The sequence below is a fragment of the Physcomitrium patens genome, chromosome 15 (genome assembly GCF_059467195.1).
Source record: "Physcomitrium patens ecotype Gransden chromosome 15, ASM5946719v1, whole genome shotgun sequence".
Classification (NCBI taxonomy): domain Eukaryota; kingdom Viridiplantae; phylum Streptophyta; class Bryopsida; order Funariales; family Funariaceae; genus Physcomitrium; species Physcomitrium patens.
Genome location: NC_143424.1, coordinates 13,493,534 through 13,506,276, shown reverse-complemented (window position 1 = coordinate 13,506,276; position 12,743 = coordinate 13,493,534). Strand labels below are relative to the sequence as shown.

Sequence of the window (12,743 nt, the reverse complement as noted above, 5' to 3'; positions counted from 1 at the left end):
CGGGTGGAAAATGAATCCTGGAGAAAAAAAGTACGCAAGCAAGTATGCAAGTAATAAAGCAAATATACAGGAAGTAAAGGAAATCAGGAATGCTGGAGCGGGCGGGCGGGCGGGGAGACACACCCGGGCACCACCAGGGCACCACGCAATGCGTTGCGTTGCGTTGCCAAACCAAACCAAACCAAGGACTACAAGCTGGAAGCAAAGCAGAGCAAAGCAACGCAACGCAAGGCAGGGCAGTGGGACGCGAACCGAGGAAAGGGGCCCACGGCCACCAGCTCCCCTTCCCCCCTTCACACACCCGGCGCCCCTTTGCTACCTGCCCAGTCCGCCTCTAACGGCCGAGTCGGTAAGGTCAAACCTCCCCCACCGGGTCGCAAACCCCCCCGCCCCTGCAGCAACACCCTCCTCCTCCTCCTTATTGTCGTTCATCCATTCATTCATTGTCTCTCTACATTTTGTCTGCATTTCGCACATCTTTCTCGCTTGATTTATTATCTCTCGCGACTGGTTCGCATGTTCTTGGGCTTTGTTTGATAAAAATACATTGGAATTCAAAATGTCTGTCTAAGATTCGACACATCCTATGTATGTAATACAAGAAATCAAAACTTTATATTATATTGTAGGAGAAGAGGATACCATCCAGGAAATAGATAGGTACCCCAAAAGGTGACAAAAGAGAGTGGGGGCAGAACGACCGGAAATAGGTGCCCCCCTCCCCCCTCATTCAGAGAGAAAGGAGGGAGGAGGAGGAGTGTGTATATATGTATGTATATCTCAATATAAATATAAATATTGTTGGGAGTCTCAAATCCTCCCTCCCCGTTTGCTGTTCCCTCAGGGCGACCGTGCTGTCGGATGGGGGAAGGTGTGTGTGTGTGGCGAACGGATCTGTTCCTATCGGTTCCTGCTGACGCAGCCCTGACCCCACTTTCTCCCTTGCCCATGTCCATGTTTTTAAAACAACAAATGTATATATATATATATATATATATATATAATATGAATGCAAGCAGGCTCTGTTTCCCAGAATTTATCTCTCCACTCTCTTTGGCTTCGACACTAATATGTCGCACCCAACATTCCATTGTCTTCTCTCTCTCTCGACTATTCGAAAATTTCCCCTTTCATTTCTGTTCCATTCTCACAAACTATGCGCCGGAAACAGTTTGTGTGCTTAAATTGTCTTTTTAAGGGGGAGGAAGAACATCAACTCATTTGTAGTAAACAATTACCACTTGGGAAAAGGTATCATTCCTTTAACCTTTCATGAATGAAACCGAAGTTGGAGGAATGTTTAAGAAAACGTCTCTTCTGCCAAAAAAGGCCGCCCCTACCAAAACTGGAAGATTCGTATGGTTTTTCCTTCTCGCTGTAGCACAAATTAGTTTGCGTTCATTGGAAGCTGACGTGTACAATGATGCGCTTCACGGCTCCTGAAAAAACAACTTTCATTTTTTCCCTGTTGGTTGATGTTATTTTTTTGGTTTTATTATTTTTACCAACATGAAGGCATCAGTTTAATTTGGTTGGCATGAAGCTTCCACTGTATTAAAAAAAATTATAACGGCAATAAAAGAAAGTCATTTGAGAGGAACAAATGCATTCTCTTCTACGAATTATTAACCCCATTTCTTCATTATAAAAAATTTTGTTCTTTTCTTTTTCCTTTTGTTTTCCCTCCTCCAAAATGTACAAAATATAATCTCATGGTTGTTTGAAGGACAAGTGGGGTACGATTTGTGCACAATTCTCCATAATGCAGTTTAAAGCCTGATGGATTTGGGGTTTTAGGTCACAAAAGGCCAAATCCATCTCAGCAACAAATAAGAAAGAGGTGAGTTTCCCATCCATCCATGTACATTGGATGTTTTTCATTCATCCAGACCCAATGTTGTGTAGCCATTACTTACTACTCTCTGTAGAGTCTCTGACCTCAACAGCAAAGAAGCACTATTTGAACCCATTGGCGGGACCCTGATCTCAAAAAAATTCCAATGTGAGTTGAGTTTTGCTCAGATGAAGAAACAAAGTGTGGCAGTGGACTCCTCTAGACAATCCCAATCTAAGGTGTATTTCATAAGTAAAACAAAGCTCATTTGATTCCACAAAGAATATTGAGGAGATCAGGTTCCAACTACAAAGTATCCTCACCCTGGTCAACCTTGAAGCAAGGTTGTTCACCTTGTTCACTTCACAAACGAGCATTTGGGGCATATACGAATTCAGTTTGCACATTGCTCCACAACACCAAGCAACAACACAATTGATAATATTGTGCAAAAGGTTTGATACCAATAAGCATGTGACAACCTTTTGGTATAGAAACAAGATGAAAAAAGGGCATACAATATGAACAAAATCTTTGACTTATTCTAGGCAATACAATTATTGAAGACATTGAAAAAAACCTTGGTTGGAGCATGGTCATCAACATCTTGGAGCAAAGTTGTTAGGTGATACATTAGTTGCAAACTACAAAGCGCATTTGCACCCTTATCTTATGCATGTTCATTGTAGAAAAAAGATGTTATTGCATGTATTTGTGATATTAGCAATCACAAAGTTATGAAGAATCAAGTTATTGTTGTAATAATCAACTAAAGGATGCATGTGATTATAATGCAGTATAACAATACTATCTTGTGGCCTTTCACCTAAATCTGCACACAACAAGGGAGCTGATCCTTGTTCATGGTTGCGTAATGTTCAACATCATATATGTTAGAGATGACTTTGTTAGTAATATTTTGGTCTGGAGCATATTAATTAGCATACTCCTTAATGAAACTACATATAAATTGTCCCTAAATGATTATTGTGTTGAGATGGACTTCTTTTTTAGTAATGAGATAACTTCTTTATTGAGGGTGAAATCATCATGGTCAAGCTACATGTTTAGTCAAACATAATAATCACAAATATCTTCTTTTAAACACAACAAGAAAAGACTTAGAAAGTAAAAGTAGAAATATTGGATATAATATAATTAGCTTAGCACATGTGTATTTGGATTTTAAGCTTTCATTGCATTTGTATAATGCTAATGGAACTTAATAAGAGCCAGTTTCTTCTTGATGAAATACTTCACGAACAAAAATGCAAACACAAGAAATTGTCTTCTAGCTCCCAAGACTTGCAATATGCTAAGTAAATCTCTTTGCCTTCATTGATAAATGCATACAAAGATTTGTTTCGTATGTGCTTTGTATGTATTACATTGATTCTATCTTTTAATATCTTCTTTAGTATTGCAATTTGACTATTGCCTATAAGAATGAGTATCTTAATGACATGCTTAAATTACTCTTACTATGGCAATTGAAGGGCAATTCTTTTAATTACTTTCATTTCTTTCTTTCTTAGTCAATCTCCCACAAATTCCAATCACTATGGATTTTCTTGACAACATCAATGCCCAATTCAATGCATGCGTACAAATAAGCTATAATTTTGCAGTTGGGGCTCTTCTTGCAATTGCAAGTTGGCATAGTAGAGCAGAAGTTGTTCAATGTACACAAATGTTTTGTTGACAAAAAAGATGTTGATGCCATGAAAACAATAGAATGAGGTTGTGAGGTACTTGAGACTTGATTGATAGACTCCTTCCACTCCTTGTCTTTCTAACCAATTTTGTACAAATCTTAAGCACTATGGATCTTCTTGATAATATTTGCATTTGATAATTCTAGGAGCTTGTGCAAGTTAGCTACAAGCTTATGGTTGGAGCCATTCTTGCAATTGCAAGTTGGGACAATAAAGCGAAAGCCTCCCAATGTATAAGAAAATTTTGTTGATAATGATGATGTTGACATCATAAAAACAACAAACAAGGTTGTAGGATATTTGAGACTTGAGTGCAAGAGTGCTCCCACTCCTTGCTTCTCTCACCACTCTTCTATAAATTCTAATAACCATAGATTTTTTCAAGAACATTTGCTCCCAACTCCAAGCATGCTCATAGGTTTGTTGTATTTTATGGTTGGGGCCCTTCTTGTAAGTCCAAACAATAGGACATGAGCCACTCCAATAGTTTCATTTGTTCTATATGGAAATGAAGAAAGCCTATTTGCTAGTAGAAATAGGGGCCTTGAATAATAGGGATGGAGTCACTTGGACATGTGTCAATCACTTCAACATTTGATGCCACATGTATTTTTTTTATTAATTCTATTATTTAAAATATTATTATCATTTTTTTATACTCAAAACTAATAATTGTTGTTGTTGTTGTTATTTTATAATATTATTAAATCTATGACAAGAATTTAATTTTTTAAAATTAAATCATGGATGCAAAAGGTTAAGATGTACTTCTATTATTAAAATAAAATAAAATAAAATAAATAAAAAAATCATCTCATTTCATTTTAATTCATTGTATTATTTTTTTAACAACTTCATAAACAACTTTAAAATAACTGATATATTATTGGATCTCTCTTTTTTATTACAAGTGAAATAAATTTAACATAATATGTTAAAATTTTCAACATTGTTAAATCTAAAATGTAATCTGATTTTTACAAAAATTAAGCCTATTGATACTTTAATCACTTCATATTATTACAAACAAAGACAATGAGAGTGCTAGATTTGAGCTCAAATCAACTCCATCTGCTATTTTTACAGAAAATATACAATAAAAAGAAAAAAAAGCTTATAAATATTATTTAATTATAAATGCATTACTTGTTTCTCTACATTTAGTAACAAATGTAAACTACAAGTATGTTTATTATAATGTTCTATATTCATCTTAATTTACATTGTGAAAATATATAAATAGTGTTTTTCTAAAGAAACACTTTTATGAGTTATTTTGCAAAGATGTAGCAGGTCATTCATATATATATCAAATCATATTATTTAGAATCATATATATGAAATCATTTTATCAGATTGTGTACTTTTTACTTTTTGAACAATCGAAAAATAAAGTATGTTGTATTCTGAACATCACCAAAACAATCTTATAGTTGTTAATGCATGTCAAGGATTATTGTGTTCCTAAAATATTAATTTGAAACATTTCCTACCTCTGTAATCATCTTTGACAAGGAATATGCATTAGTATTCTTGGAACATTCATTATAATTTATTTTCAGAATTTGGTATCCAAAATAATTTTCAGTTAAAAGAAATTGCGACATTATATGTGTATGTGTATATATATATATATATATATATATATCTATCATCCATCATGAAACATGATTAACTTATTTAATAAGACAAAACAAACAAACAGTACAAGTGGAATTTGAAATTGTTGTTGGTAGACATTGGATTTAGTTTTTTATTTATTCATTTTTAGCAAAGAATTTTATACAATTCAGATAATACAACCGTATTGTAAAAGATTTTTTTTCTTGTCATAAACTTTGTCTTGAATTGATACTGAGATGCAATTTTCATTTGTTGCTATTCAACAGATTCATTCATAAGATTTTTCAGCTTGGATCCCTCTAAATTCAACAAAATTCCTTCAATTTTTTTTTACATATATTACTATATATTACTACTTTAAAACAACAAATGGGTCAAAAATATTCATTTTAATATACTTTCACCTCATGTCATGTGAAATTGTAGTTTTGAAATCATAAATTTGCATGACCTTGATTTTTTAAATTCAAGAAGTCTTGGAAGTTGCTTCAAAACTCACTAATCACTGAGAACGACTTTCACTCTATTTTGCATTCTACATTATGATTGAAATATTCCAATCTTTCTGTTGTAGAAGGTCATTCCTGTCAACCTTTTCCAATTGCTATTCTCACATGTAAAAATAAATATTCTAGTTTACATTCACACTACTATATCTTTCTATTTTTAAACGTGGAATTTACAAATTTACTTTTAAATTGATTTTTTTCTTTTTTGTTATTTAATTTGCAATCATATTTAATTCTCTTCTGAATCATTATAATTTGATGAACCATAATCTACTATTTATATTTGAAACATTAGCACGATCAAAATTTCACACATGTGTTATTCTAATGGAAGAAATAGAATACAAATAACAATTGTCTTTACCTTTCCAAACAAGATTGCAATGTCAAGTATTATTTTTTGCTTCAAAGATATCTTGAAATTTTAAAGATATTTTAAAATATTTTTAAGATGATTCTTGTTAGCATGATCTTATCAATAAATATCTTTCATTAAAGCTTGCTTCCTCTAACTTTGGAAACTATCTTGCAATACCATTACCTAATTGCATTAAATCATGTCTTTTTACTTAACATTGCTCTCAATTCTAAGTTACACTGCATTTTTTACTTTATTCTTAAGTTAATCAAGTATTATCTACCCTTGTAGTATATCATTATATCAATTATTGTGCATTTGAAAGGTGTTAGGAAAATCACATTACTAGAAAATTTGAATAGTGTTTAAGATAATGAGTTGTAAGAAAGACTGCATTGTAAAATTTCCAGTGTGAGGAATGGATAATGGAATTCCAGTGACTTGAAAGTTATTGGGTAAACTGGACCTGTTGATGTGAGAATTTGAAAATATATGAACATGTCCACTTTGTTACTTGTCCCATACAAATGAGATGACTAGATAGAAGTCATTGTTCCACATCCACTTCATTATTTGTGAAGCAACTCGAGTATTCGGAATCATGAGAATGCAGCAATTTTTGAGATCAGCTGATTGATAAGCATTGGGCTATTGAGTTTCTAAATCTTGTCATCATGTAATGAAGACAAAGCAGTACATGCTATCCAGTGGCATGGATTCAGAAGATGCAATTGTTTACAAGAACTTTAACAAAAACAGCAAAAATGTGCACTAAAAGTTAAAGCAAGCGTCAGTTCCACTACGAATCAGAGGCAACCCACAGTCGTTAACAAGATTTGAGAAGTTTGTCAAATCATTACTGACTGATGCACACTACCACTCATGCTGTGCAAGTTGGACCACATATAATGAACCGTGACAGAAAGGGCGATTTCCCAAATTCGAGGGATGACAAGAAGTGGATTTTGTTAACTGATTGATGCAGAAATGATAGTGCATTTTTAAAAATAATGACGAGCACATACAATGCATAGAGTGACGGCCAAATAGTTATGAAAAGCCTAATTGGTAGAGAAGATACAAAACACATTGTCAATTTATGCAACAGATGAATCCTATAAATATTTTGAAGTAACCTTCAGAACTATGAAAACCCAACGCAGCCAAGCACCCATGAGTGCAGAAAAAGATAAGAGACACGGTTTTGTTTTCAGAAATTAAACAACTCCCGTTTATTCAATTAATTGTAGGATACTTCAGCATAGAGCAGACTAAAACCACAAATGCCATGAAATGAATAACAGGCCGAAAACTATCAGCCAATAAAAATAAATGAGGCCTTCTTACTCTATACATGCTTTCGAGCCCTTCCCTAGTCTTCCTGAAACTCACGTCTAAACTAATGAGCTACACCTAAGCTGAGCTTCCTACAATGTGCTAGAAGAATTATTGTACATCTTTACGAGAACAAACGAGAGAAGCACCAGAGATGTCAACTATGATCAATAGTTCAGTCGCAGTAGCTGAATGCCATCCCTGTACTAGTTTCAAGCCCGAGCACATCTTCCATTCCGGAACGCACAACTACAGAAGTGCCTGGAAGAGAAAGATATGCTCAAATAAAAAGTCCACAGCTGTTGAGAGTGGTCAAAGCTGAATACCTCAACACTGTGGTTTCAAACTACCATCTTTCAACTTAATTCATCTTCATCAGAACATGCCTGGCATTACATCCTGCCTCCATTTTGCCCACATTCAATGTTGCCCTTGTCCAAACCCATCATTCCTGAGACCAATGAGTCGTTGAAAGAGACAGCACAGCATAATACTCCAACACATGTCCTGGGATAGCACGTACGTTTTGATCCTTGCCCTAGTCCACAGGATAGACAATTGAGCCATCACAAAGCTAAATATGCATGCCAGTCGATGTGAGCAAGTTTTCCCATCTCAATCTGCTGTTCTTCTCATCTAACTACTAGCTTTGTAGATGCACCTGATTTTAAAAGAAAAAGTTGTTCGCAAAACTTGTCCACAAAGAAACCACCACGTCAAAGTCCAATGATCTTTTTTAGGACGAAAATAATCAGCATGGCTGCACACAGAACGATAAGCACCAATATACACGTCACCATGCCTCCTCTTTTCTGAGTCTCCTCTGCCTGCGATCATCCAAAAACCACACCAATTATCAACTTCTGTACTATTGAGGCCTCTGGCAGGTCAGAAAGTGAAAAACAATGCTAAACAGCAGTAGGATCGAGTTAAAAAAAGTATATATAAAGAGGAACCCTCACCTTCACAAGCTCTTTCACCCCCTGCTCCACCGAAGAAGCAACATTCATGATGTTGTAATCTATGCGATCCACTATTGTTCCCTGTTGATATTGAACGTAGACAAATTTAGACCGAGTCAGAAAGAATAAATGCGGGGTAGGAATGATGATATTACAACATTATAAACAGTCTGGAGAGAAGCTGTAAAAAACAAGCAGAATTAACTGCACAGTCGCTGGCCATAATATCACACCTGATCAATGACAAGAACGGAAAGGTCCTTCATGATTTGTGCTAGATCTTGGACAGACTCCACAATCTGAATGGATACAACACGTTTGTCAGTCACACTTCCTACATTCTTCAAAAGAGTGCACAATACTCGGTCAACGTTGGCCTTATTCATGAAATTGAGGATGATTTTCATTTAGAAGCCCATCACAAGAAAGTTCACACCGGAAATTCTTATACAGGCACATGCTCAGTGTCAAAGATGCATGTACAAACATAGATGTTTATCATAATCCCGATCAAAGACACATCCTACCATTCAGAGAAAGTGATATCCAAGTGAACCAACTCACCTGGGAAATTTCCTTCTCACGTTCAATGGACAAGGCCTCATTCTGTCTTAGTTGTTGAAGATGTTGATTTGTGAAGCTCTGCAAACATAAGGTCAAAACATGAGAAACCGCGGAACACCTTGGTGGTAATATTCCTCTAAAGACCCATCTTTGCAGCGAAAAAGTCAATCAGACGACTTCCCTCGGTAGGACAGTAAAAGACCCAGGTTTTAGTTTCACAAGAAAATGTAACACGTGGATCTTCGTCTTTAGTACGCACCAGCTTTTAGAAAGCTCAAAGCCGTTATCTTTCTTAGAAGTAAAGAAACAATATCTGAAACCTTTGGCGTGAAGCAGCATGTTTGTCGACGAACTCTTAACGTTATGCTTTAGGATCCTCAGAATCTAGGCTTTACTAATCACTGGTCGTTGTATGCCAGTATAGTAAAAGAGTGCCTAGAAGAGGGACAGAACTGGCAGCAAGACAGTACGAGTGGGCTAAAAGAGAAGAGCTGACAATAGAACTACTTGAAAGAGTGGTTGGGTTAGCTGGAGAAGCGGAGATGGTAACAAAATAACGACTGGGAAGGAAAGAGGAACACAGTGGAGCAGTTGGCTGCAAGGGAGGAGGAGCGGAAAATGTGGTTGATAAAAGGTTGGAGTTGTTTACACTTTTCCTCTCATTAGTCCATGTGATTCTGATTTCCTAGCTCTAAACATGTCTAGTGGATACCTCAGAGAAGTCATCATCTTCACTCGTTTTTGGCTGCTTCCTCAATCCAATTCCATCGTCCACAGCCTGCCCCTGATTGAGAAAAATATAAAAATGTAGGAAGCAATTTCAGCATTAATGCAACATCTTGTGGGAAACAACCATGCTCTACGCAAAATATTAGCAACTACATAAATTCCCAAGTCATGTCAAGAAACCTTACATATGTTGCATATTTCTAGATAAAGTCGAGCAAATAAAGAGCGTTGTCAACATTGTAAACTACCGTAAATATTGATTCCAAATATTTAATCGAAGAATGAATCTTAAGAGGAAAGAGCGGGTAAGGAAGATCTGAAGGACAAGAAGAACACCTCTTGCTGCCGTTGCAATTTATTCAAGTACCCCTTCTGCTGCTTCCGAAAATCCATGAACAGAGTTTGTAAATCCGTTGCTAACGATCTCTGAACGAACCACGAGAAATAAAATAAACTTAAGTCGAATTTTATTCTTTTGTAAAGGTAAGAATTGCTGCGACGACGAATGCTGACGGTATAACGCAATACGTGACATCAATCTTTGTAATAGCAAGGGTCATCTTGTTGCAGGCTGTCAACGTAGAAACACAGCACATGAACTTCAGCATCAAATCCACAGAAAATCTCTAGATTATATCAAGTCCGACGGAGTAGCTATTACTCCTTTCCGCGCACAGCTACTGCGAAAGGATAGATATTTACTTGCACATTCTTGCGAATATTAGCATCTTGTTCGCTTGGACCAGAGGGTCGTGAAAGCTGCTGAAGCTTCTGCTCGCACTTCTTCAACAACTTGGTGATTTCCTGAGACAACAGCTCAATAGTGTGCTCCTCCTTGGACGTCTCATCAAATGAAGGCATCAAAGCGCGACTGTGGGCTTTCGCTAGCTCCGCCATTTTGGTGCGTGCCCGTTGCATGTCTGCAGAGACTTGATCCGATATATCCACCCAACCTGGCGGCAAATTCATTGTTGATGAACCCGCACTACATATCATACGGTCATTTAAAGCAAGTAAGTACGGAACAGACTGACCTTTAACCACCTGTCAAATGAAAAAGACTCTGAAGTATCACCTCATTTAAATCCATAAGTTGTGTTTCAGATTTTATTTATAAATATACAAGTCAATCTTATACACCAAACTTCAAGTGCGAGACGAGAAGAATTGACTTATATCGAATAAATCCAGCCACGTGAATGAAATACACAGCGAGCATCTAAAACGAGGGCACTTAACCAGGAGACATGAAATGCAATTATTGCTTCCACTTCGTAATAGTTTCCAAGCGCTGGACAATCGTTCAGCTCATTGGAAATGAACTGTGATACTCAAAAGGGTAGTATCTCACATGTAATAGTTATCAATAATGACCCACCAATGATAAGGTAAATCATATGAATCCAACAACCTACCAATAATAATGTTAATTCACAAGAATCAATACGCAATAGGTCTAGTCAATGATCAGATACAAAACCCTCAAACCCTAATCCACTATTGAAGGTGTTCCTCTGCCAATCTGACAAACAGAAGAGAAAAGTTCCAGAGGATTCCTACTAGAACGTTTCGTTTAAAATGCCCTCAACATTTCAGAGAAGTATCATAATGCAGCATTTGCATGTCATTGCACAGATTCAACAGTCTAGAAGCAGGCATCGCTTCGATCCACTCATCGCCAAGTCTAGATAGCTGAACAATAATCAAGTCACTAACCTGTAGCATTCAAAACATATGATTTTATGCGAATTTAAAGTCCAGAATTAAAACAACTCTCTCCACCTCTAAGTCTCACACATTCATTACTCTCTCTCGTAGAATACAAAACCCTAATCCAAGAATGAACCCCAAGATCATTCACATCGACCTGCGTCTGGTTTTTTGAAATGGCATCTCTAGAATGGCACGAGAACCTAGCCATCCAAAGATAAGTCTCCAACACCATCAATTCGAGGAACTGGTATGACTAAAGAACCATCACAGGATGACAAGGGCTCCCTACCTGAGGTGTCTGGCGTCAAGATCTTCACTGCCAATGGCATTATAACCCTGGGGCCCCCCTTTGAGCAATGGCGCTTCCACGAGCTCGATCGCCCCGCCATGGCGCGACGACGAAGCCGCATACGGCCTCACACTCCGCAGAGCCTCCCTGTACTTCCGGAACAGCGCGGTCTGACTCCTCGTCGCCATTCCTCCGGTCGCAAAAACCACCCCAACACTGCCCTACCCACTTCCTCCTTCTACATAATCCACTTCACCACTCCCCCCTCTACCCTACCCTACCCACGCGGTTAATCTCCTCCTCCAACACCTCGAGCTCTCCCCAGCATCTACCACATCTCCCCTAACCCGTCACCCCCTTCTGCCATGCCCCGTCCCCAGAACGACACCATGACCAAACCCTTAACGATTCTCTTGCGAAGCAACCCTCAGATCCCTCCGATGCCTCGCGATCCTTTGCAGTTCACACGCTCCAGCGCAATCTGAAGCGTATTCGTGCGTGTGGGGTAAGCGTGCTAGTGGGGTAAGGCATGAAAAATGGAGGAGAGTAAGCGCAAAGAGGAACAACAGTGGAAAAAACTATTGCTCCTGCTCCTTCCTGCTCGTGGTGCGAGGATAGATTGGTGCACTGGACGTGCCGGGCGAAGGTACCCGGGATTCTCACATCGGCACCACGAAGGCACTCGGGACTGCTCCCCGCCCTCCCTACCTACCTACCTACTTCCATACCTACCTACTTAGGTACCTACCTACCAATTTTTCTACCTTTGACCCTACTATTGCCCCGCTCCCCTCTTCACCCGTGCCGTGACGCCGCGTGGCAAAAGCGTTGCTTCGACCTTCCTGGTGGCTCCCGGGGTCCCATTCACACCGGGTGGTGGGGTTGACATTGTACACTTGCAAAGTTTGACTTGGGGTACCTAATCCCTGTAAATAAAGTAATTTCGCGGAGGAAATTAAGGTGGGTGGGGGGGGGGATAATAGTGGTGGGATTTGGTTGGGAGTAAGGAATCTTTGTTGGGTCTTGTTGAGGATCTCTTGTTCATGTTTCAATGTGGTTCAAATGGAATGCTCTAGTTGTAAATATATCTATAAATGAGGAATTTATGAAGA

General features: G+C 37.9%; 1 protein-coding gene across 3 annotated transcripts; it reads right to left on the bottom strand.

The window, feature by feature from the left end:
• Window positions 1-7,241: 7,241 nt before the first annotated feature.
• LOC149987754 (tlg2p-like protein a) lies at window positions 7,242-12,266 on the bottom strand. 3 transcript variants are annotated; one of them, XR_016506741.1, is made up of 9 exons: window positions 11,632-12,202; window positions 10,332-10,614; window positions 9,966-10,055; window positions 9,613-9,684; window positions 8,901-8,978; window positions 8,570-8,635; window positions 8,337-8,417; window positions 8,036-8,201; window positions 7,242-7,912 (listed from the first exon to the last, which is right to left on the bottom strand). XR_016506741.1 is itself a non-coding variant. In XM_090256504.1 (8 exons), exons 1-8 carry the CDS (start codon window positions 11,817-11,819, stop codon window positions 8,091-8,093), a joined length of 969 nt encoding a protein of 322 aa, XP_090112630.1. In that variant the 5' UTR covers window positions 11,820-12,266; the 3' UTR covers window positions 7,242-8,090. The 3 variants fall into 3 exon arrangements, 2 of the variants coding, with proteins under 2 accessions (XP_090112630.1, XP_090112631.1); XM_090256504.1 differs by having other exon boundaries at window positions 7,242-8,201; window positions 11,632-12,266; XM_090256505.1 differs by having other exon boundaries at window positions 7,242-8,201; window positions 10,332-10,582; window positions 11,632-11,890.
• Between the last annotated feature and the right edge of the window lie 477 nt (window positions 12,267-12,743).